We start from the raw sequence: 27,829 nt of genomic DNA, 5'->3' as shown, positions 1-27,829 counted from the left end.
ACTGAGGACAAAACATGCTCCAGTGTGCCGTAACAGACACTGTTGTTAGCATTTTCTTTCAGGAAGCATTTTGGGAACATTTTGTACATAACTTGGAGTTTGGATCAAAGATTTAATATATTATATCCTGAAATTCAGGTGGTAATTTATAATATTTTTAAGTAACATATGTGTTGCAGTTGTGCTTGTTTTTCAACTGCAAAAATAGTTACAATTCGTGTAAAAACGATGGCTTTCGTTTTCAGACTGTTTCCAGACAGTAACAATTTTCACATGGGGCCTGTTAAATGTACACACTATATGTTATGGTGTTGCTCCATTTATGCGGAAAAAAACTTACAAACAGCTTGGAAAAATGTAAATATTTTGTTGTGTTTGACGAATCGTTTAACAAAATTGCTGGGGAAGATCAAATGGATTTGCATGTGCGATTTTGGGATCAAATTGAATATAGTGTTACAAGGTACTTGATCTCTTGTTTTTTTTTATATATATATATAGGGCAACTGCAAGTGATTTGTTGTTGAAATTTAAAGAAGCTTAATCAGAGGGTTTCGATTTGACCAAGATACTCCAAATAAGCATGGATTGACTCAATGCCAATTGGAAGTTTCTAACTTCTCTACAAACTGAAATATAGATACAGGGAAGTGGAACAGATTTGATTGGATCCTGTGCTTTGCATGTGCCAATCGATGCTCTTTTAAGGGGACATTTAATGGTTGAATGGAACCTCAACAAGTTTTTACGAAGTGTCTATTACTTATTCAGTAAATCACCAACCCGAAGAGGAGTGTTTGCCTCATTTAGTAAGAACAGTGAAAATTCAGAGGAAATTCTGTTTCCCAAAAAATTTTGTGAAGTTCGATGAGTGGAAAATGCTGATTGTATAGACAGAGCTTTAAAAATATTTGAAAATGTAAAAGTCCTGACACTAAACTTCCCCAAAATTGCACCGTGAACAAAGTGAAATCAGGTGTTCAAGATCCTCTCATGGCTGCTAAACTTACATTTTTCAAATCTGTGGCGTTGGAGCTGGAATTATTTTTAAACTATGGCCCGAAAAACCTATGGCCCCTCTCTTATATGAAGAATTGTTCAATGTTATTGTAAATTTATTGAAGTGTTTTGATAAAAAAGAAATTTTTCACTTTATCATAACGTCAAATAAGTTAATGTCTGTAGATCTAAAAATTAAAAGTGATCTGAAAACCCCAAAGAATATACAGGATTCTAGGTAAATCAGTGGTTGTCAAAACTTCTCAATTTGCATTCTCGCAATTACATATACATTTACACATTATTTTAAAAAGTTTAACTTATTGTTTCATTTTTTCATTTTATTGAATTCGAAGAAATGTTGAGAAGTTCCATTAAAGCATTGTTTTTTTCGTTTGTTTACTAAATTTTTAGGAGCACTTCTTATTTTCTTCGAAATTAACAAAAGCAATTTGTTGATATGTTTTTAAGAATTCATAAGTTAGAGCTGCTCACTGGGAAGAAGTGTGGTCAATTTCTTCTTCGTTTTTTTTTCTTTTAAAGAAGTTTAACGTTAATGTGTAATTTTATTTGAAGATTTCTTATAAAGTTTATTCACCAGCTCAAATAGTATTTCTTTGATTAGCTTACGCTGGTTTCCTTGTCTACTATTATTAACCTTTTGTATGGCTCTGTGTCTACTGTATAGTGTTGCAGACGGAAATTAGCTGATTTTTCGCAGCACACAGTTTGAGAACCACTGGTCCAAACCTTTATTTTGCTCTTACAGGCATTCATCATCAGGACACCGTTATCTTTTTAAATGTCGTGGATCAGGGAAAATGGTTGGTCTTGCACCTGCAAATCAGGGAAAAGTCAGGGAAAATGGCAAAATTAATTTTGTAGGAACCCTGCAATATTTTAAGAATAGGTTCTTCACACCAAAATTTAAAAAAAAAAAAAGTTCATATGGACCTGTGATCGGAAGTACATAGTTTCATATTATAAAATGCCGAAAACATGAAAAAATGAACTTTAAAGGTCCATAGTTCCACTACTATAAGACCGATTGCGGTCGGACCAAGATATTACTGAGGGACTAGCATGTGAACTATCCAAATATCCATCGTTCAGAACCTCCGGTACTTGCACTATCATTTTTAGAGAAGCTGTTTGGAAGTACTTGATCACTCTCCACGTACCTCTCTAAAAATTGGTGTGCAAGTACTGGAGCATTCTTAAACATGGATATTTGGATAGTTCACATACCAATGATGTCTCAGTGATGTCTTGACCCGACTACGATAGGTCCCATAGTAGTGGACCTATGAACTTTCAAAGTTCACTTGTTTCTCGTTTTCGTCATTCTATAACTCCATAACAATCTATTTTCAAACACATGTTTATATGAACTTTTTTCTTATTTTGATGTGACGAATCTGTTCCCAAAAGATTGTTACATGCTGTATAACACCTTGTATTTTTGTAACACCCTGTATTTTCTAAAATAATTAAATCTTTTTTTTTTTTTTTTTTTGATTGAAAAACTTCTTTCATAATGTTCCACTAGTTGAATCTTAAGATTTCTTTGATGTTGTAAGGTATAATAGTTGCAAATAGTCTAAATTGGAGAATGATTATCTAATGTTGCAACTATTCTAATATTGTAATGATTTATATTGCTACTACACCATCAATTTATACATGAAACAAATACAAACCATGTTACCAATACATTTTATACATTAAACCAATACATACCATGTTACCAATACATTTTATACATTAAAACAATACATACCATGTGACCAATACATTTTATACATTAAACCAATACATACCATGTTACCAATACATTTTATACATTAAACCAATACATACCATGTTACCAATACATTTTATACATTAAACCAATACATACCATGTTACCAATACATTTTATACATTAAACCAATACATACCATGTGACCAATACATTTTATACATTAAACCAATACATACCATGTGACCAATACATTTTATACATTAAACCAATACATACCATGTTACCAATACATTTTATACATTAAACCAATACATACCATGTTACCAATACATTTTATACATTAAGCCAATACATACCATGTTACCAATACATTTTATACATTTAACCAATACATACCATGTTACCAAAACAGTAGTGCCGCTACGTGGTGTAGTCGTTAACGCTCTCGCCTTCGATGCGAGCGGTCCTGGGTTAAATTCCCGATATAGACACTCGGTCTGAAAAGTGTAACAGCTTTTTTTCAGGCCAGCCATCTTTTGTTAGATTTTTTTCTGGGTTTACTTCATTCACACCAGGCAAATGCTGGGATGGTACTTACCATAATGGTACCCGGCCGCTTCCTTCCTTCCCCAATCCTTTCTTCCTTCCCTTTCATCGGATAATGTGCTCATATAACTGACGGACTAAATGGTCTTAGATGCCGACAGCTCAGAAATCTACTTCCTAATTCCTATAACACTAGTACACTCATGTTACAAGAATTGTCCTTTTTTATCGGCTAGTGCAAAATATGAAGAACACTTCAGTCTTTCCGTCAGTCAAAGTTATATATTAACGATGTTGAAGCTTCTTTTTTTTAAACACGATTGCACAACTAAGTTTATAACTCTACATTTCTAAATTTAGTATTTTAATATACCCCACAAAATAAGCTTCTTACAAGCGATATAAAAGCAGAATATAACATGAAAATAGTAGTTTTAATTTAGAATTCGGAAGTTTAAATTCTGTGCTACCTACCATTTTGTTCGTAAGGTTCTCGAATCACATTCTCTTTTGTATCTGTAAGATCAATTAAAATAGACAAATTATTTCAGTTTACTATCATTAACTAAAAGATTTTTGTCGAGATGCTGAGTATGTAGCAATAGCAAATGTATTAGAACTCTGGTAATTTTTTAAAAAGTTCTTAAGCAATAAAATATTTTTGGAGACGTTGCAGAAAATACTGTTGTTCACGCAAAATTTTTCTGTTCTTTCAGACAGAAAACCATGTATTAACGAAACAGAACAGATCAAAGCATTAATAACACTTGTGTAACAATTTCATCAATTTAATGTCGACAAAACTGTTGTGACCCCGTCTGGCGTAATCGCTAACGCTTTAGCCTTTGGTGCGAGCTGTTCCGGGTTCGATTTCCCGTGAGGACATTCTGTCGAAAAAGTGTAACAGCTTTTTCAGGTCAGCCATATTGAGTGAGATTTTACCTGGGTTTTCCGCATTCGCACCAGACAAATGCCGGGATGGCACCTAACCTATAGGTTACAGGCCGTTTCCTTCTTTTCCTTTCATCGGATAGTGTGCTCGCCGAGGGATGTCATCTCTCATATACGTGATGGGCTAAATGGTCTTAGATGCCAACATAGCAGAAATCTCATTCCTAACCTGACCTGACAAAACTGTTACACACATGTTAGTAATATACCTAGTACTTTCGTGAGTTCAGTTTTACAGTAATAGATGTTTCATTTCTTCAAAACTATAACTAACAATATACAAACAGAAAACCATATAAGGAATAAGAGTTATTATTATTATTATTATTATTATTATTATTATTATTATTATTATTATTATTTTGCAAGGATAATATCCTTGCTGCTTTTATCTTCCGAATAAATTCCTCTGAGTGGATTCATGTAATTTATGTTAAGTGCATAAACGTAGTTAAGAAATGTATGTTTTTCTTGTACATTTGAATTGAATTGAATTGAGAGAAAAGCTTTATGCAAGCGGACGAGGTTCAGCATATTGCTACTCTACCACCTAACCCTTGTCAAGGAAGTACATTGAGTTATACAAAAAAAAAGATGCAATCAATTGAGTACAAAAGATATGGTGATATACAGCAAAAAATACAGGTATACATTAAGATGATAAAAAAGAAAAAGAAAAAGGTGGTAACTTTAACAAAACACACTCACTCGCACAGGTACAACAAGTGAAGAAAGCAAAAAAGCATACAAATACAAACATGAAAACTAAAGCAAACCGATCAATAACATAGAGACAAAATAATTTATATTTGTAACTGATAAGGCAGGGGGGAGGGTGATGAAATATTTCTACAATACACGATTATTTAATAAAAAGGTGTAGCAAGTCAAGTCTGATTTCATTTAAGTGGTTGAAGTGATAGAATACAAATCATGAGTACCTAAACTTAAATGTTGTTGGCTGAGTAAATGCATTTTTAACATTTTCTTGAAGGAATTACATGTTTTAGCTTCTTTTACTACATTTGGTAGAGCATTCCATGATCTTGATGCCAATACTGAAAATGCCGCAGTGGTTTGCTTCAGTCTATAGTGTGGAATATCAAACGTATTTTTTGCGTATTAAGTGAATGGGAATAGTTGAAATAGCAGTGAGTTTTTTGTATAAATGCGCCGGACTTGTTTTTTTTAAATTTATAAATGAGAGAGCAATAATGCAAATGTCGTCTTCTGGATATTCTCATCCTACTATTGCTGTTAAAATAGACAAAATATGATCGAGTTGATTGAGTTGATTTTGAGTTTAAAGTCCCTTTTCAGTAGAGAGTCTATATGGGACGTGGACTTACTGATTAACGTGGAATCTGAACCACATGAGCTCCCGCCGGGAATCGAACCCGGGTCTCCCGCGCTAAAGGCGCTTATGCGCAAAATATGATAGAATTTTCGTACATTGTAGCAGAAGCAGATGCATGAATTTTGCACCTTTTGAATCAGGATAGCATTGCTTTTTGTAAGAAGTGGGCCATATACATCACAATAACCAAACAAAGACAGTATCAGCGTTTGTGAGGAGTAGCTTGGTATTTTTGGACAGACAGTCTCGTATTTTGTACAAGTTTCTTAGTATTCCCAGAGCTTTTGAACATTGGGTAGAGACGTGATTATTGATAGAAAGTTTATCATCAATTTGTACTCCAAGAATTTTTACACAAGGTAGATAGCTAATGTTTGAGTCCATTATTTGTAATTGTAATTCCTCAGGAACAATTTTATTCAGCTTATTAGCGTAATCTAGAATAGTATAAGTACATTTTAAGGGATTAATAACAAGGCCGTTATCAATACACCAGTTATTGATAGCATTAAGATATTGGTTGAGGAGTTGAACAACTTGTGGTAAGTCCTGAGGCAAGGCTTTTATAAACAATTGAGTGTCTTCCGTACAGTACATCTTTGAATGCTGTACAACAGATATCAGATCTGCAGTATATAAGGTAAACAAAATTGAGCCCTAAATTGGCCCTAAAATTGAGCCTTGTGGAACACCTCTATCAAGAACAACAGCTTCAAAAATTTTGTGATGAAAATAACTACGTAAAGCAACTTGCTTGCAACTCTATCCATCTCGACTCTGGAACTCACTAAAGAAATAATAAATACTTCTGACCAGAGAATATATACTTGTTTATTAAAAAACTAAATTCCAGTGTAACAGTTCCGACAACGTAACGTTGTCTTCATCAGACACTAGGATGTAGATAGGATTCGAACCATTTTATAGCATTTACTGAAAAGTTATAATATTTCATTTTTGCTACATTTCAGTTTGGATTCACTCAAAATAAGGTGTAAAATCCTAGAACACATTAGTACATTTGTTAATATATTATACAATGTTTCCTAAGTTTAACAATGTAATTTGGGATGGCTGCTCAGTAACATAGTTCTCCTAATTAGATTCCAGCCCAGGTGAATTATGGTGGACAATATGATGTCCACAGGTTCAGTAGGTTCTCAGGGTTAATCGTTCATTTTCAGCAATTACCTATCTTCTTTTGTCACTAGGATAAAACTGTGTGACGTTAGATTGAATATTTCTTTTCTCTTTCTTCCTTTTCTTTTCTTTTGTTTCTTTTTAATTTTGAAACAACCTGTAGCCTTTTTATATAATAACTGGGTAAGAGTCATGTGAGTAATCATGTTGTATAAATTTTAAGTAAAATATACCTCAAGTTGTAACCGGCCCAGTTCTCCTAAATAATTCTTCATCATCAGAGTCTAACCAAGTAACAAGAACAAAAATTTTCAAAAACTCATTTTTTTAATGCAAGTCCACCAAACGGGTAAAACTTGTGAACCATCATGTATATTTTGATGCACTACGCAAAATATAAAACTATTTAATGTCTAAAAATGTTTGCACTACTTATAATGCAGTCTATACCATAAATCTCTAATATCTATCTATTTATGATATTACTGATAAGGTTCTCAATCTTTCCATTTTATTAAAAAAAAAAAAAAAAACTAAATGACTAATTTTCAGACGAAGCAGACAACGAAGGCAGTGGAGACTTTCAACTAATCTTATGCGAGTAAAAATTAAAAAGAAACGAACCCCGACATCAGTTCCCGACAATTCATTTAGCACTGTGTTGATATGCTGACAGTTCAAATATGGTTATTTACGTACTCCGCAGACTTGTTGCAGGTACCGAAGCGACGTATTCGGCCATTGTTGTGCGCCTTTCTTTAACTAATAGAGTTCAAAATTTGGTTGCGACACTATTCTCTCCAACTTACAAACCAAGGAATATTTTTGTTGTATGTACAAATAATTTTCAAGACGAAAGTTCTTTATGTATATAATTGCGAATGTTTCAACTGTACAAGCGAATTATGATTAAATTGCTAAACTTTATTATATATTAATGGTCTAAGCAATGCGAATGTCGCCCGATAGCAATAGAAACAAATCCGATTAGAGCTAGCATTAAAGAAACTAACCACAAATTCATTTTTAAGTTTCTTGAATCATTATAATTGTTACTATTCTAAAGTTTTGCTTGCATGGAGACCGATTCTATTCACGCTAGAATTGAAAAAAAAATGAAATCTTTAAGTTCTACATCCCATGGTTATGCCGGTTAGGCTAAAGGAAACGGTAATGATGAGAGATGAATGAAATGGTGGAATGAAGAAAGTAGGAGGAAACGGGAGAACCCTGTGAAAACCCACGAGCACGGTGTTTGTCTACCACAAAGTCTACACGACGCGAGCTGGAATCGAACCAGGGATCCCAAGTACCGGAGGTGGAGGCTCTACCACTGAGCCATCGCCCCCCCCCCCCACGCTAGAATCGAGTGGATATTTGAATCATAGGATTTGAAGGTTTACATTCGTTGAAAAATTCGATTTTTTTAGTCTCGAATACTTTCTTGGAAAACCTTGTGGACTAAGAAACTTGGATCTTCTATCACTCCAAAGATAAACAAAATTCGATTAAACCTTATCCTGTAAGAAATCAACCTCACCAGGATTGACAAACTCTACATCCAGAATATTTTGTTTGTCATCATCTTTTTTTTTATTTTTTTATTTTTTTTTTTTTAACATACCTTCGAAGAGATTTTATAAGACTTTCCACTTAGAACTATTCACGCCTCTCACTTTACAAAGATGAAAAAAAAAATATTAAATCCTGTGCAAGATCAATCCTATCAGAATTGAAAAAGTCTACATCCAGAGCTCTTTGTTAGACACCATCTTTCCATATTTTGATAGGCTAACGATGAGGTTTATACTGGAAAGCTTTACAACTAGATCTATACACACCTCGTACTAATTTTTCATACACGAAATATATCTCATTCATCTTTGATGTCTTGATCTGATAACTCTTTCAATATTCTGTGATTCATATGTTGTGAATTCGTTTATGTCGTACGTTTGCCTTTTCCTTTTATCTACAAAGTTTTTATTTATTTATTTTATTTTATTTATTCACTTTTCATTGGCCCCAACGAGCTAATGCGCATTAAGGGGCAGTATAATCTACTACGCACATATTTCAATAATAATAAAATATGACAATATATGTTTGTCATACACTAGAAAGAGACAAATAAAAGAAAGGAAAAACTAAAGAAACAATAATAGAAGTACAATTATATACATATAAGAAAAGGAAACAAATGGTCACTACTAAATACACAAAACAATAATAGAAATTCAAAATATTGCATAAGATATTAACTAGAATAACAGTATATGAAATACATGAACAGAAGCTTTTATAGTTATGGATTACATATGTAATTTACATTAACAACAAATTTAGGAAAGTATCATATAGCGTGACAGTTACTCACAATCAGCTATAAACTGCTCCCAGTAATGTTGTGTCACCTGTTTCTTAAATATAAAATCACTACAACAATTTTTATCTGGAAGATCGTTATACGTTTTGAGTAGACTGTATTTGACACTCTTTGTGCCATAGTTAGTTTAGTTCATTGTTCTTATATGTAATGCACTTCTACGTCTAGTATTGTATTCATAAATATCGTTATTTTTTAAGCTTGAGATTAACATGTGTCTGGGAATTTATAATTTTGTAGATTAAAATACTTGTTTGAACTTTTGTAATTAAATTCAGTAGTAATATTCCTGAGTCATGTGCAAACTTTTGCTGGAATATCTGGGAGGTAATCCATACATTGACTTTATTGCTTTCTTTTGGAGAATTGCTAATCTCTGATTGCCTACCATCCTGCCAGATTACCGATAAGTAAGATAGGTGGGATTATATGAGTGAATAGTATACTGCTCTAACACTTGAATTTGGTACGATATTACGTAAACGACTGAGAACTCCCACAATTGGTGATATCTTCTGTGCTAACATTAAGATAGGTTTATCCCATTTCATATTTTTAATTCAGTACCAGACCTAAGTATTTTACAGTACTTGCTCTGCCTGAATATAGTCAATTCATTTACCTGTAATATGATCTTGAAGCTTTGCTGGCGTCTACTATTAATCCAATGTTCTCGGGATTGTTGCCAGAGTGAGTGTTGCTGTGCTGAGCTTTCGTTACCATACAGCGGCAACATCTTCAGAGCTATGTGTTGGAGTGTGCTGGTAGTACAATTTATAATGTTGTCTTTAAAAATCGCTGTGTTTCTATTGGTTGTTCTTGTTGGCCAATGGCGTGCTCTGATTTTGCTGGTGGAAACTGCTCTCTGATTGGCTGATGGTTCTTTTCGTACTGAGAAGCTGAATCCAGATGTCAGGTACATGATAACCTTCGTCTCTGTTGATGGATGGCTTGTATGTACGGATGAATAGAGATTCATGTATTTTCCTGTCCCAGAACTGTTTGCTTTTCTTTAGTACTTCAATTTGGTCCCACATGGCCGTATGATTGTATTGTATGCAGTGTTCGGCTATTGCAGATTTTAGGTTGTTTAAGTCTGGTGTGTCGCTGGTGTTCTTTCATTCTGTCTTCAATGTTCCTACCCGTTTCACCTATGTAAGTGGCGTTACATTCACAGGTGATCCTATAGATGCCTGGTGTCTTTAATCCCAATGAGTCTTTTGCAGTTGGTAGTAAACTCCTGATCTTCGGTGGAGGGCAGTGTACAGTCTTGATGTTGAATTTCTTCAATAGTCTTGCTAGTTGGTTGGAGGTTTTTCCCATATATGGAATAACTGCAATATTTTCCTTGTCTGCCGTGTTGTCCTCTTTTGTGGTGCAACTTCTGCTACTGTATTTTCTCGTGGCTGTCTTGATCTGTTTCGACGAATAACCATTGAATTTGAATACCGTTTCCAGGTGAGACAGTTCTGTGTTTATATTATCTGGATCTGATATTTGATAAGCTCTGTGTATTAGAGTATTTAACACCCCCATCTTCTGTGCAGGATGAAGAAAACTTGTCGCATCGAGGTAGAGATCAGTGTGCGTGGGTTTCCTGTAGATTGAATGGCCTAGACTTCCATCTGGTTTCTTGTATACGAGTACGTCCAGGAATGGGAGTCTTCCTTCTGTTTCTGTTTCCATTGTGAACTGGATGTTGCGGTGTATAGAATTCAGATGCTGCAGGAATTCGTCGAGTTTCTGTCTGCCATGGGGCCATATGACGAATGTGTCGTCTACATATCTGTAGAATACTGTAGGTTTGTATGTTGCTGTTTCTAGCGCTTTGTGTTCAAAATACTCCATATAGAAGTTCGCTATTGCTGGAGAGAGAGGAGAGCCCATTGCCACACCACACCAACTAGCAAGACTATTGAAGAAATTCAACATCAAGACTGTACACTGCCCTCCACCGAAGATCAGGAGTTTACTACCAACTGCAAAAGACTCATTGGGATTAAAGACACCAGGCATCTATAGGGTCACCTGTGAATGTAACGCCACTTACATAGGTGAAACGGGTAGGAACATTGAAGACAGAATGAAAGAACACCAGCGACACACCAGACTTAAACAACCTAAAATCTGCAATAGCCGAACACTGCATACAATACAATCATACGGCCATGTGGGACCAAATTGAAGTACTAAAGAAAAGCAAACAGTTCTGGGACAGGAAAATACATGAATCTCTATTCATCCGTACATACAAGCCATCCATCAACAGAGACGAAGGTTATCATGTACCTGACATCTGGATTCAGCTTCTCAGTACGAAAAGAACCATCAGCCAATCAGAGAGCAGTTTCCACCAGCAAAATCAGAGCACGCCATTGGCCAACAAGAACAACCAATAGAAACACAGCGATTTTTAAAGACAACATTATAAATTGTACTACCAGCACACTCCAACACATAGCTCTGAAGATGTTGCCGCTGTATGGTAACGAAAGCTCAGCACAGCAACACTCACTCTGGCAGCAATCCCGAGAACATTGGATTAATCATTTACCTGTAGTTTGCCAGGGATCTGTGTTGTAAATGAAGGCTTATGAAACACTAGAAACACTGTTTTGGAGGGATTCAGCACCAATTTGTTTTGACAAAGCCAGCGATTGAAAATGTTTAAATCGTATTTTATATTACACAATAGTTTTTGGACAGAGTTTTCAACATAAAGTATTGTTTTGTCATCTGCAAATAAAGCAACTTTACCTTTGAGGTTTAACTCTTTTATGCCGTTTATATAAATCAAAAATAACATTGGACCTAAAACTGACCCTTGTAGCACACCATGAAGAACTGATAATGCAATGCTCTCTTGACCACTGACATACACATATTGTGTTCTATTGTTCAGATAACTTTTAAACCATTTCAGAGCCACTCCTCTTATTCCAGTTTTTTTCGAATTTTTTAAGCAAGATTGCATGATCAACTGTATCGAAGGCCTTTTTTAAGTCAATAAATAACCCTGCTGCTAGTTTATTGTTATCTAAAGCCTCTTATACTTCATTTACTAAATCAACAGTTGCATTTAATGTACTGCACTTTTTCCTGAATACATATTGATGTTCGTAAAAGAAGTTAAATGATTCCAGATACCTAATTACCTTATTGTATACACACTTTTCTATTATTTTTGACATACAGTTTAGAATGGAAATAGGTCTGTAGTTACCTGGTTGTAATTTATCACCCCTTTAAAAACTGGTACAACTTTTGCTATTTTACACCAAGTATGGAATGAACCAAGCTCAAAAGAGAGATTAATGAAGTCAGTTAAACAGTAGTTTAATGTACTTTACATTTTTTTAAAAAAATTGGTTGGTAAGATTATCTTTTACCGTATTCCTTTTCATCTTTAGTGAGTTAATAACAGCTAAAACTTCATCAGCAGTCACAGGCTCGAAGTAAAACGAATTAAGTCTGCTTTGATTATCGTACTCTTGGTCATGTACTTTAGAGATTTGAGATACCAAGTCTAGTCCTACATTTGTAAAATATTTATTAAGTGCGTTAGATACTTCTTAGTCAACTATTTCTATTTCACCAACACATAATTTTGCAACTTCTGATTCTTTATGCTGGGCTGTGTTTGTTAAAATCTCATTAACTACTAACCAAAATTTTCGAGGATCATTTATATTATTCATAATTCGTTCGTGATAAAACGCATTTTTAGATTTCGTTTCTCTTTCGTAACCAAATTTCTCATGTTCTTGAACTTTTAACGTATGAAATTATTTCCAGGATATTTTTTGTAAGAACAAAATATTTCTCTCTTCTGCGTATTAGTGATAATAAATGTTGTCATCTAACTATTTTTGTAATACTTACGAGTTTTAACTATATTTGTGTGATTAATTGTGGCTTTTTGAATTCCAACATTTATACAGGAAATTAACTGATTATAGCATTCATCGATGTAATTCCCATTAAAGTTAACTCATTTCTTAAAAAATAATCATTTGCTTTCTTAAAATCAATTTTAATATAACTGTTTTCAACCTCTAGCTTACTCGCTGAAGGCTGAACCTGAGTTAAGCCAGTGTTTATAATTAAGGTATTATGATCGCTAAATCTATTGCTATATTATTAATTTGCACCTCATGTCCCAGTTTGTTAATAATGACATGGTCAAGTAAAAGTGCACTTGTATCAGTAACACTTGTTGGGTATTTTACATTAGCCTGGCATAAACCATTTGAATTAATAAACATATTATAATATATAGTTTCGTTATCTTTTGGTTTTAATGTATCAACATTGAAATCACCTTATATGTTCATTGTACTGTTACTAAAACAATGAGTTATTTCTTCAAGGTCTTCCAAAAGGTTTTCAATATTACTTCCGTGTGAATTATGAGTGCCTACCATTGTAATTCATTTAGAACCTATACAGAGTTGAACAGCAAGAATATTATGAATGTTATTAATTGTTTTTATAAAACTACCATTCCAATCGTTCTGAAGATAAATAGCAACTCCATCCTCTCTCCTACAATTTCGATTAACGTGAAAGCCTGTATAATTCTGAATATTATAATAATCACTTTCTCCAGAATATTGCCATGTTTCGACAATAACGATAACATCAATTTTGGGTATTCTTAACAACAATTCAATTTCATCCCATTTGTTCCTTATACTTCTAGCGTTCATATACAATATAGAAAACTTCTTTGTTTTCGAATGTAAGCTTAACTGGATATTTACATAATCATCTATACTGTCAAAAGTGTCTTCACTTATGTTTATTCTAAATGTTGAAGTATCGTTATCTAAATTGTAATCCACAAATAGCCTTAAACTATAACATGGTTCACTATGACCGGAAGTAAACCTCGAACTTCTTGTAAACCTCTATTTAAATTTCTTGAAATCTTACCTCTTCCATATTTATATATATATGAAATTCTAAAATTTGTAAGAAAAGATATACAGATAGATACAAGCACCTTCCGGTTGAACTCAGATATTCATATGCATAATACAAGACAAGCGTCTGACCTTCATGTAGAGTCCTCACGTTTAAAAGTACATAAGAATAGTCCATTTCCTATGACAGTGAATATTTATAACAAGCTTCCTTCCACTTTAAAAAACAAAATATCTGGTTTCAATAAAGCAGTCAAGTCCTACCTACTCGAGCACTGTTTCTATTCTGTAGAAGAATATCCCGCCTGTAGTAAATAATGTTTAAAGTATATATATTTTGTATATCTATAATGTAAGGTTTTATTAACTGTTATGTTGTTTTATATCGATGTATGTAAATTAGAATAATGAAAAATTGTACCTTTTTTATTTTATATAAATTCATACTATTTTAATATTGCATGTAGATTTAAATCTATACATATGTACACATTCAGTGTTCTTATGACGTGTCCAACTCATACGTTCACGTTGTGAACAATTTGTATGAAAAAGGATGAAAATAAATAGAATACAATACAATACAACTAACATGGTTTTCAATTGCGGAAATTTTTACTATCATCATCATCCCTTATCCAGACCGCTGGGGAATTTTCATGTTGGTTTGATGTCATGGTTGGTTTCAGGATTGGTTTGAAAATACCTAAGATCTTATTCATCTTACTGTGTTTATGATCAACTTATTCTTCTTATTCATGAAAAGCAGTAGGTACAACTATGCTTTTGTGGATTTTCAATTCGTACTTCCTTGATATCAATCGAGATGATAAAAGTTTGTGAATTGGATAGTAAAAAACATTTCCCAATTATCAATCTATTTTTAATTTCTTTAATAACACCTTTCTTACTCATCTCAATTTCACCAAGTTAATTATACCTACTTTCTTCCTCTCTTAACATTATTCAGAAAAGATTATTTTTTCAGTATTAAGTATTAAGTTATACTTTTTGTTTGTTTTCAAAATTCTCAAATTAAATGTTTTTAAACAGCTCCAAAGTTTATTCAAATGTATCAAGACGATTTTTTGTATTAATGATCTGATTCGGATGTATAAGCATCGTTTAAACTTATCTGACACATATGATCAAACTGTGTTAATATAAAGGTAACCAAGAAAGTTCTGTCGCTTTTTCACCCACCACTTTCGAACACCTAAGAAATACCTGGAAGATCAAAACTAGTCCCCATCATCATCGAAGACCTTCTGTCAACTTTCTGGAAGGTCATGGATTCCATGGAATTAGAACTTGGTGCGCAGTCAAGCGAAAAATGTATCAAACGCATTTTGCACTTCTACTACGGAATTGAACTGGGGTCCTGTAAGTTGTTTGTTCAAGGAATGGAATGGGTGATAATCGGACGTTGTGATGTCCGGCGAGTATGGCGAATGAAATAGTGTTTCCCATCTAAGGCGTAGAATGGAGTCTCGGGTCATCCTAACCAAGTGGGGCTCAGCGTTGTCCTGTAATAGGAGGACCCCTTTATGATTCACAAGTGCTGGCTCGAGAGTTTTGAGTTTTTCTTGAACACAGTTGAACTGCTGACAGTACACAGTTGCATTGATGCTCTGGCCAGCTTGTAGCAGTTCCAAATGCACGATGCCGCGAGCAGTCCATCAAACACACAGGAGGACTTGTGGTGTAGTGCTGGTTTCTGCTGTTTTGGAACATGGATGCTAACCAATGATGACAGCGCCGTGGAGCTTCGTATAGGACCCCCATCTCATCACATGTCAACACCCTGTCCAGAAACGACTCCTTCCTCAGACGAGACAGCAAAGAAACACAGGTGCCTGCTCGCATTGCTTTCTGGCCTGGAGTAAAATCATGTGGGACCTATCGAACATTGACCCAACTTGTAGTGCTTCTCAAGTTGGAGGTGCTGCCGAATGGTTTCTCCACTCACGTCAATTGTAGTCCCAGTTCCTCACATGTCTGGCCACTGTTCACCTCAATTGCTGCCTAAAGATCTTGGACTTTGGACATGTGTTGGTCTTCCGGCCGTTGTGCGTCTTCGAGTATTTCATCACCTTTCAATAAACTTTTTAATCCACCGCTACACTATCTGCGTAGTCACGACACCCTCAAATAACCAAAGGTCTGGCATATCTTTCGTCTCGCTACAGTAGCGTTTGACTCCAGTTTGAGCTCTTCCACCATACACGCCTTTATGGTGCTCTGGAGATCCAATGTTCACTATGTCTTTACGCACGTTCACGGTGTAACTGAACTGCCACAACCAAGTAGTATGTTGGGTATACCCGCACCAACGACTGACCTTCGCCTTATCTGCATTCACATTCAACTCACGGTGTGAGCAGCAATTGAACACAGACCTACACAAAAAGCGACAGCACTTTCTTGGTTACCTTTATAGAATAATCTAATTAGAAATCCATTACTCTTAACACTTGTAAGTTCTTAGTTATTTAAAATGCTCATGAAAATTTGAGTAATAACATTTCTCAAAATAATTGTATTAATTAAGGTCTTATAAGCTTGTTCAAAAGGAACATGTCACTAACGAGAAAAAGTTAGATTTTGTACAAGAAAAAATGAACTATTACACACTCTGGTACTTTCCTTGATAAAAGTATGGATTTGTTGGATAATCTGGATTCAGTCGCCAATTTTTATCTTCGGACCCATATCGCTGACCATGTGCAGTCGTACCCTAAACACAAAAGAACATTAAATTATCAGAGGCAGCTAAATAATTATAATTAGGAAAACATATACTTAAGAAAATCTCACAATACTATTGTTTCCATTATTATTCTTTATTTTTTATTTACTTCTTTACGATAGGTGAAATTACTTTTATTTTCAAAGATTGAAAACGTACGTCTGGTCCGGAGATCAATTTCAATCCTGGTAATTTTGAACCGATGCGTACAGTACTGCCCTGCTAAGCGAAAAGGCCTTATCTCCATTTCACATACTTTCGAGAAAATAAGCAAAACGCGTTTTGGCTTAGGCTGTACGTTCAAATTTGTTGTATTTCAGTAAAACTTTATTAAATATATTTTCACGATTTAGAATTTATGTCGTAATACAGTTAAATATTTTTGCTTATGAATTGCCACTTAACGTCTTTTTGTTTAGTTTTAGCTACAGTTTTGAACATAAGGTAAACACTCATGACGTCATTATTACCCTACCTATTGGCCAAACCACGTCAATTTCACTTTAGATAGATGAGAATTCTACGACGAACATTCCTATACCAATATCTCGATTCTCAAAAAATGTGAAGTTAAGGTCTTTTCGTTTAGGACGGCAGAGTAGATGCCAGTTGTAATTATAACTTTATATTAGAATTTTGATCACACAAAGGTGGACTGCCTTCTAGAGACTAAGACCTAAAAAATGACCCTAAATTCTTACAAATTTCCTGAAGGGTTGACATTTTCCCTGCATTTTTGCCACAGCGACGATTGGAAATTGAACGATAGTATTGCAGTATGCATATGAAAACTGAGTTGTTCATAAACAAAATAACTACAATACAGGATATTGGAGTAATTCTATGTTGCAAATTTGATACATTATTTATATTTTTAATCTATATTGTAAAGTTTTGTCTCATATAGGTGTAGGTAGAGCGTTAATAAAAAAAAGTGTCCGGAATCGATCTCCCACTACCAATTATATTATAAAATTTCTCTATAAAAGTATTTTCACAAAATACTGTACAAATTAATTTCTCTAATATCAAAGATGGGCTTTGACCGTAAGGTCGCAGACGGGATCTCTGCAGAGCCCCGTGCAAGCTAAGCGGAGTGGAATTAGGTGCCCGAAGCTCCGAAGCAAGCAGTGGGTAGGTTAGATGGCCACCAGAGCTCCGAAGCAGGCTAAGCGACTGAGGTTGGGATTCCCAGTCAGAGCCCCGAGCAGGGTAAGCCAGGAGATAGGATAGGCGTAATCCCGAAGCAGACTAGAGGCCCTGAGGTTAGGTTACTCCTAAAATCCCGAAGCAGACAGTAGGAGGGTCACCAGAAAACTGGTACTGAATTTCCTTTGTGCATCCAATTTATAGGGTTCCTTGGGTGGCGGTGGAGCTGCTGCTCCGATGTGGTCTTTTGCTCCGTGAGAGGGGCTAGAAGCCGTAGTCTGCAAGTGATTGTAGATCCATCAGGGTGAAGTCTTCTTGTCGAACCACGTAGTGGTGTTTGTAAACACTGACATGTGGAATTGTTTCTTTACAACATCGCATGGGATATTACAATATAGAATGATCAAAAAGCGATGAAGTAGGGGAAATAATATAATGCAAACAAATTACAATACTTAACTCTCTGTTTTAAGCAACATTAATTGTTTCACCACTATATGTTTTTTCCGATTACCTTCTTTGAAGCCAAAATTAAGGTTTAATTTAATTTTTTTAAAAAATATTGAAGTTAGCATTGCAAGAACAAGAATATTTGGAAAGATTTGCTATTTTCTGGTGATTCATCCGACACGCCATTTACATGGGAGGTTGACAGCAAACTGGTCTTTGTTTTTAAAAATGTTAGAGATTTCAAGTAACGGAGTCAAATCACATTTACTTGTAATATCTGCAATACAACCTAGCAGCAAATGAACCAAAGCACGAATAACTTCTGCTACGCATAAGGCAAGTTACATTTCTTTATTTGCTTTTTAAAGCTAAGCTCTTAAAACAATATTTTTCCACGCAAACAAATAAACCTTCCATATTTTTTTCTGTCAGGTCCTTCAGGAAGTAATTCAGTAATTACTATTCAAAATAAACATTCAAACATCTTCTAAAGTATGAATCCATATGAAAAGTATAATAATTTCCTTGTTGCTTATCTCTCTCATGTAGGTGTCCTTAAATTTTGTGGTGGACAAACACCATGAGTGTAGGTGTTCTCGGAATTCTCTCGTATCCTCCCATTTTCTTCATTCTATCAATGTTATCCATCTCATTATCATTGTCTAGTTTAGTTTCGGTACATAATAATGGGACTTAAATACAACAAAATGTTATTTTGCGTTAGATTGAAACCAAAACGAACAATTTTAAGCTAAGCTTCATAGAAATGCCACGAAGAGAAATTTGAATATTTAAAATTCAATAATAATGCTTATGTTTCATTATATTAAAGTAACCCTTACGCATTTTAAATTAGTAGTATCCGACAACTGAAGAAAGATCGGATTTTTCGAAAAAAAAAAAAAGCATCTACGTATATATTAAAATACTAGGTTTATATGTTTGTGGTTAAGAAAAGTTTATCTATTGGTGGTCAATTTCATTTATATGTTTGTCTCAATTTCTTTTGACAATGAGATCTAGAAACGCAAGCTCTAGAAATGTGCTGTTTTTACTGGTCTATTTCAAACTTTGTGTAGGCCTGACAGTCCTCATTCAAAATTTAAACAAGTGCCGTTATTATAATTACATTGGCGCATGGGGAGGATATTCAAAATTAACAAACAATTGGCTACTTACCAATGAATCCTCCTTTGAAAAATTTAAAGATTCTGACGTTTCAGAACTCTCAGCTGGTTCCTTCTTCACTGGCAAGGTAAAAAGGATTAAAACCAGGAATACATACCACTATATAAAAATGGAGTGAAACCTTGCATGACTTTAAAAACACTAAGTCAAGAATTGCATCTTGTAATTTAATCCTTGCACTTTCATATGAGCGCCAATCCACCATTTTTGGTGGGATAAGATTATAATTACATGGGCGCATGGGGGGATATTCAAAATTAACAAAATCTCTAAATTTTTCAAGGGAGGATTCATTGGTAAGTAGCCAATTTTTTTATTAATTTTGAAAATCCCCCCATGCGCCCATGTAATTATAATCTTTTCCCACCAAAAATGGTGGATTGGCGCTCATATGGAAGAGCAAGGATTAAATTACAAGGTGCAATTCTTGACTTAGTGTTTTTAAAGTCATGCAAGTTTCACTCTATTTTTATATAGTGGTATGTATTTCTGGCTTTAATCCTTTTTACCTTGCCACTGAAGAAGGAACCAGCTGAGAGTTCCAAAACATCAAAATCTTTAAATTTTTCAAAGGATGATTCATTGGTAAGTAGCCAATTTTTTTTTGTTAAGTGCCGTTATTGTTCTAATCAACATTTTATTGGTCGTTTTGAGCCCATAAGATTAACTTTGTTGCCAGGGAGAAACTAAGGTACATATTCTTGTGTTAGGTAACCAGTAAAGGAGCTACGTAGAGTGGTTTGACTGATATTCCAGGCACTTTGCTTAAATCTAAATAGCAAAACCTATTGCATGCTGACAACTTCAAAGGCCCCAAGAGACGCAATGGATTTAAAGGGGGAAATCCATTTGCCGTCAACTCTCACATCTCCAAGTTTGCCACAAACTCAACCCAACATCTATACATTAAAAGCTACTTTTATATGTTTGTGTATAGTAATTCATTGCCTTTGTGAGTCATCCGGTCCTTCATTTAGGTGTGTAAACAGACATGCACAGATATAGTGGAAAAATGGGAAGAGGGTTCATGGTCATATCATAGCAATGTGCTAAGTAGACAGCGTAGGTTCAGCTAGTTCCTTATTGAAATATCAGTAGGTTATATTTATGTAACTTATATTTACATCACGTTGCACTTAGAAACGATCCCACTGGCGCTGATAGAAACAAATAAAAAGTTTTGCACCTTTGCTTCTCACTCATTTGCTTTTCTGAATCAGACCAATGTTAAACTAAAGTCCACAATGACATTCATGTATAACTTAACAGTTACCCTTACTGGTTTAATTGTCTCAAATTGATGTATGTAAATCATATTTTCTTTATATTGCACATCTCAGTGCAATGCATGTTCTTGTAAAAATCCAGAATGTAATTTCGAATCCTGAGATCTTTCGATCGTAACATTTTAGCATTATTTCATGAATTCTTTAAGATTCTTTTTTCTGTCGTAAAATTATCTCACACAATACTGCAATATTTCAATAATACCTAGGTAGTATAGTAAAATAGATTTTGATATACGAGGCACAGTTCAAGAATATCGCTGGTAATTTTTATGCAGGGTTGGGAATATTGACGAAATTGAGCATGCGCAAGAACATGTTTCAATATTGTGTACTTGCCACTTGTGTATGTGGAAGTAGCAGCAAAGTAAAATGGTTTCGTCAATATTGACAGAAGCTCATAAAGAGCACAGAATGACAGCTGGAGGTGAATATTTGGCCCTTTTGGAGGAGATGGTGATGATTTTTTTTTCGTATAATGACGGGAGATGAAACTAGGATACTATACTCCACTTAGAATCCGAAGCAGCAGTCAATGCAACGGCGTAACCCTGGTTCTCCTAAAGCGAAATAATCCAAACAAACACTACCAGTTCACAAAATGATATCAACCGTGTTTTGAGACCAACAGAGTGTGAATCTTGTGGAATTCATGGAAAAGAAAGAACAACTACAGCAGATGCATGTTGGAAAGACTTAATAATTTCCGAAGTGCTATCCAAAATCAGTGGAGGTGAACACTACACTCTGGAATTTTGATCCATGATAATACCCGCCCAAAACACAGCTGCTCGTACTGCTTTGAAAGAATTCATAATTTTCGATAGAAATTCTTCAACATCTCCATTACAGCCCTAACCTTGCTCTCAACAACTTTCCTTCACCTGTAAAGTAGCTTACATCGAAGCATTACGACAGTAAAGTGCTCAAGACATCAATTCTGGATTGCCTGCTCTCTCAGGGCATATTTTTATACAGAGGATATGTGGAAGCTTGCGTCATGCTACAAGAAATGTCTGGATATTCTTGGTGACTACATGAAAAAATAGCCAAGGTATGTACTAGTATATTAGTCATAAGTTTCTTGTCCTATCATTTTCTTGTTATTTGAGAAAACATCGATCCTTTTTTGACACCCTCTTTATATATGGAATAAAGTCTTGAAAATAATATTAACTTGAATTGCACACTTCAACCATGGTCCTTCTTCATGAACTAGCAAGAAAAGATAATGCTTTTATTCGTTTATACAAATAAAACTTCTACATCGTATTACACTTCATTTGACTCATAAACACATTACAATTAAAAATACTTCAACATATTTCTCAGTAACATATTACTACTACAACTAATATTTTGGACTATATATACATACCTATAGTATAGTATATCTATAGTATACCACGACAGAAAGAATGAAAGTTAAACAACATAAACGCTCTCAGAGAAAGAAGACTTCTTCCCTTGCAGTGAGCTGTAATTTCCCAATAAATGTATCTATATGATTAATTTATTTTTCTATAATATCTTCCTTAAATCTAAATAGTTAACTGCATTAATAAATATAATCCTTGCAGAGAGATTTTGTAGATCTCAGTTGATATTTAGTTACTCTTCTGTTCGTAACATCTAAATAATTCAAACTGGTAGATGAGTTGTAACAATGAAGATAAACCCAACAATATTTTTTTTTCTTTTTTTTGTGCGTGTGTGTGTCAAGACTTTTCGAATGTCAATAAGAGAAACATTTTAAAAATAAATGAAATCTACGTAAATCTATGTAGATTTAATTATGTAATTTCTCTTGAGTTATTAATCCATGTTCCATATATAATGAAAAAAATCGAGTTTAATTAGTTCTGCCTAAAAATTTTATGTTGAATTCCCTTTAGACACATAATGTTAATCGAAAAGATGTTGGCTTTTAAAAATAAATTAACAAATATTAACCTATTATCTGTTCACAATAATTATTCTTCAGTTACTACCAGTATGCTTGTCGTTAATTCAGCTTACATCAGTTTTGCATTAGTTTTTTTATGCTATAATTACCGTTTCTCAATAAACTGAAATCTTCATTTTCGTCTTCGTATTTTTCCTTCTATCATATTTCATACTCTTTAACATCAATTTGTTCTTAATCTCCTAGTAAGTTTATCTTTTCTATTCTTAGGTAGTAACTAACTAAAAAAAACTAACTCTATGGCCTATGGAACCCGGAGGTTCAGTGCCGCGTTCACAAAAGCTCTCCACTGACTTCTATCCTTAGCTAATTGGATCCAGTTTCTACTTTGTATTCCTATCTCTGCGAGATCCATCTTAATATTATCCTCCCATCTGCGCCTAGGTCTTCCTAATGGTCGTTTTCCTATGGGTTTACCAGTCAAGACTTTGAAAGCGTTTCTACTTTCTTCCATTCTAGCTACATGACCTGCCCACCTAAGCCTCCTAGACTTGACGACAATGTTGGGTAAACCGTATAAACTATGTAGTTCCTCGTTATGAAGCTTTCGCCATTCCCCATTCTCGTTCCTCTTGGGTCCGAATATTCTTCTCAGGATCCTGTTCTCAAATACTTTCAGTCTATGTTCTTCCCTCAGAGTAAGCGACCATGTTTCGCAACCATACAGAACAACAGGCATGATTATCGTTTTATATATTTTAAGCTTCAAATTCCCCGACAGAATTCGCGACGACAAGAGATTTTGAACAGAATAGTAACACGAATTCCCTGCTTTTAGTCGACATTTAATTTCTTCGTGAATATGATTTTCATCTGTTAATATTGATCCTAAATATTTGAAAGTATCCACTTTATCAAAAGTATTATTTAATATTTTAACGCCTCCACAATTTGCCGTATTACGGTCCCGACGAACTTCCATGTATTTAGTTTTCTCTGCATTTACTTCTAAACCCATGTTCCTGCAAGCGTTTAATAATATCTCTGCATTTATTTCTACTGTTCTCCTATCATCCCCTATTAAATTTACATCATCAGCATATGCCATAACCTGGTGAATGCCGTTCAACTCTAGGCCCTGGTTGCTATCTTTGATTTTCCTTATGGCGTATTCCAGCACAAAGTTAAATAATAATGGCGACAACGCATCTCCTTGTTTCAGGCCATTTTCGACGTGGAAGCTCGTGAACAAAAATTTTCCTACCCGGACTTTACTTTGGGATTCACTTAAACATATCTTAATTAATCTAATTAGCTTTCTCGGTATTCCAAGCTCTGTAAGAACGCTGTATAATGTTTCTCTCCTAACCGAGTCGTAAGCCTTTCTAAAATCAATAAATAGTTGATGTACCGGGGTATTGTATTCCCACTTCTTTTCGAGTATTTGGCGAATGGTAAATATTTGGTCGATAGTTGATCGATTTCGTCTAAATCCGCACTGATAATGTCCAATAATTTCATCTGCGTATGGGGTCAATCTTGCTAACAGAATATTTGAAAGGAGTTTATAGGATGTTGACAGAAGAGAAATGCCTCGATAATTATTACAGTCAGTTTTGTCGCCTTTCTTGTGAATTGGAACAATGATTGACTCTTTCCACTCTTGTGGCAATTCTTCCTTGTTCCAGATAAGGAGAATGAGTTTGTGTATCTTGTTCCACAATTTTTCGCCTCCAGCTAAAATTAACTCAGCCGGAATTTCATCTACACCCGGAGATTTGTGTTTCTTTAATTTCTTTATAGCGGCTTCCACTTCTATTCGATTGGGTTCTGGAATATACGGTTCTGCGGTATGTATCTCCTTTTCTCCACGCACATTAGTTTTTGGCTGCGTGTTCAGCAAATCGTCAAAGAAATCTTTCCATCTATTTAAGAGGCTATCCGTATCAGTGAGAACTGTCCCGTCAGATTTCTTTAATATATAAGCACGAGGTTGATAGCCTTTCTTAAATTCGCTGATCCCCTTATACATGTCCCGAATATTTTTATTTTTACTATTATCTTCAAGTTCCTTAATTTTAGCTTTCAAAAAATCCCGTTTCTTTGTTCTAAGTTTTTATCTTCTTTATCGGACTTTTGGAAACACATTTTTATTAACTTTTCATTGCATTCGATCTATAACTTTCTTCTCCTTCTATCTGTGCCTCAAATGTTTACAATCATTTATTATCACGCTTTAGTATCATTATGCTTACAGTGGGTACTTAACCATACTGGAGGAAAAAGAATTTCCCACTCTTCCATAGAAGGTACCTGGCATCGAGTAACACTTCCTTTGGCCTAAATTATGTTCAAGTGACAGCATGCGAGATTGCAGGTATGCTACATTGATAAAATCAAGGATGTTATAAAATAGAGGATCTGCTTATAGATCAAAATCGTGAAGCCATACGTCACAGTTTTTCCAATCCAGCTCTGCCCGCTCCGCCCAATAGGATTATAATGTTTTGAGCCAACGTTTATAGCGAAAAGGAGAGTAGCTAATCAGACGTGCTTATGGTCGGTTGTTTTTCGAGTTGAATGAGTTCATAGGATAAAGTTACATATGGAGAGATCCTCTATTTTGTAATACCCTTGGATAATACTTGTATTTACTTTGGAGGAGTTCATACTGATCCACTCTTTCATCAGTAGATCCTGTATTTCTATTGAAGTGCGGTGCGAGTATTTCTACCTTTCACCCACTGCGCCAAAGAGCCTCATAGATTTTTTTAATTAGAGTTATCTCTTGTGACATTACCGGCCAAACCGGGTGCAACAGATTGCTGAATATTCCTCAAACTATGTGCTAACGCTTTGAACAATATAAATACTCTAGCTTTCATGTTAAACGAAAGGAGTTTCCACTGATATTCACCATGAAGATGGAGGAACGGTATTACCTGGCCACAGGCATTATCCATGTTGCCTAAACCCGTAACTTACGAGACCAGAGCTCACGCCGATTTCATCCCTAATTTCGCGTAGTGATAATGTAGTTGAGTGTGCACGACTTCCAAATTGTGATGTGAATGAGATCGTGTGAGCATCATGTCGAAATGATGTGAAAGTTAGGTCGAGTGAATGTCATGTCGAAGGAGGTTAAGTAAACGTAATATCAGACTAGTGATGTCGAAGTCCGATTAATTTGAGCATGATGTTAAGTTGATGATGTGAATATAAGTTCGAGTGAACGTGATGTCGGCTTGATGGCGAGAGTAAGGTTGAGTGCAGCTAGGTTAAATTTGCACTTCTGTGTTCAAGTAAATATTGTCACATTTTCTTCCATGAGTGTGTCCAAATCATTGTATCTATTTACTATTACCAAGTCTTTAGAAAAGAATGTTATATAAGCGTCCAACATAGTTACTTCTGGCAGGTTCTGACTGGCCAGGCAGGAGGGCAGAGATCCCTGCCGGGGCCCTCTCTAAATATATAATGAATATTGGAAAGTAAGTTGTCTACTGTGTTGATGCATAGTTACTCATAGTTTGTTCCGTTCTTAGAGTTCGATGACCCCCAGCATTGAATGTAGTCTTGGAGTCCAATTATTGGAATGAAACTAACAGTATTAGGCTATAAAGTCCTGTTTGGGGTCCTTTGTTTGTATTCTGTATATCCAGAATATTTATTCTGTATATCCAGAACACTACAAAGTATATCTGAAAATATAATATGAATACTTCAACGCAATAATTGCGATATTAGGATTATGGGTTATTGAAACACTTAAAATTTTATCGCTATTATTATGCCCTTTCGCGGGTATTCTCACACTTTAAATCACTTAAATACTCTGATATTTATTTCACAAGCGGAAGTATAATTAACCCTTGTCCGGGCAAGCTATTTTTGTAACGTAGACAGCAACTGGGGCCTTACCAACTCGATATGTTCACGATTTTAGCTTCGAGTAAAGATAGAAGAATTCAGAATTTTATGTCATCGAAATATTTATGGTTATTGAGAAATTCGAAAAAAATATGAAGCTACTGGTCCTGGGAGCCCCACTTGCTCGGATAAGGGTTAAGAGAGCCACTGGCGTAGGAGGATTGGTAATCCAAGTCTACGATAAATTCCTTTCCTTGACTCCTTGCCCTGCAAGCAGATTGAAGATCAGTGGCTGGATTATTTATTTATTGTAACAACAACACAACAGGCGTCCTGCCCATTTACAGTGTTTGTTTACATATATGGTAAAATATCATTATTTTTACAGAAGAAAAACATACAGAAATTTTTATTGTCTCATTAATTAACTCAGCTCATCATACTACAAATTGTGTTCCTAAACATTTTTTCAGACATATTGAATATGTCTATCATTTCACACTTTTCTTCAATATTATTGTAGTGAGAGCTCATTCTCCATAAAGGGGGTTTATACAGGATGTCAGTGCGTGCTTTCTTACAGTACATGGTACTACTATTGCTTAACCTCGTTCTAGACGTCGGAACATGCAGAAATATATTAGAACTTAGTTCTATGCAATCAATTTTATTATTTATTATTTTATGTAGAAAAACTAAATCATTAACATACCTACGTTGCTCTAATGTCGGTATATTGAAATTGTTTGTTAGTTCTGGGTATGATATGTATGCTGGGTACATTCCAGTTTTTTTATACATTAGTAATCTCAAAAACTTACACTGCATTCTTTCAATCATTTGGATATATTTTCCATTATGGGGAGTCCAAATAACAGAAGCGTATTCCAGTTGGGATCTGATATACGAATAATATAGTTTCAAAATTGTCATGTGGCTACGGAAGTCTCTACTTACACGACAAACAAATCCAAGACTCTTATAAGCATTGTTTGCAATAGTTTCAATGTGATTTGCGAAAGTCAGTTTTGGGTCGAAGGTAACACCAAGGTCTTTAACAGTTTCCGGTCTACAAATGTTTATACCGTCATAATTTATGTATTTTCCTTTTCTAGTAAATGTAATAGCTTTACATTTAGTTATATTTAAGCTAAATTTATTCACGTGGCACCAGTGTTTTACA

At 34.8% G+C, this 27,829-nt stretch overlaps 1 protein-coding gene across 8 annotated transcripts in view; it reads right to left on the bottom strand.

The window, feature by feature from the left end:
- LOC145683693 (uncharacterized) overlaps positions 1-27,829 on the bottom strand; it is a 97,560-nt gene that overhangs the window by 63,454 nt on the left and 6,277 nt on the right. For 7 of the 8 annotated variants that reach the window (XM_081755060.1, XM_081755062.1, XM_081755064.1 and 4 more), the window contains exons 2-3: positions 16,683-16,785; positions 3,764-3,805 (exon numbers count right to left, since the gene is read on the bottom strand). In XM_081755060.1, coding sequence (XP_081611186.1) covers positions 3,764-3,805; positions 16,683-16,785 — 145 coding nt within the window. Of the gene's footprint in view, positions 1-3,763; positions 3,808-16,682; positions 16,786-27,829 lie in introns of all 8 variants that reach the window. The other variant, XM_081755059.1, reaches the window with a different exon arrangement.

Source organism: Thermobia domestica, chromosome 4 (assembly GCF_964235325.1).
Source record: "Thermobia domestica chromosome 4, izTheDome1.hap1.1, whole genome shotgun sequence".
Lineage (NCBI taxonomy): Eukaryota > Metazoa > Arthropoda > Insecta > Zygentoma > Lepismatidae > Thermobia > Thermobia domestica.
This window is presented reverse-complemented; position numbering and strand designations above follow the sequence as displayed.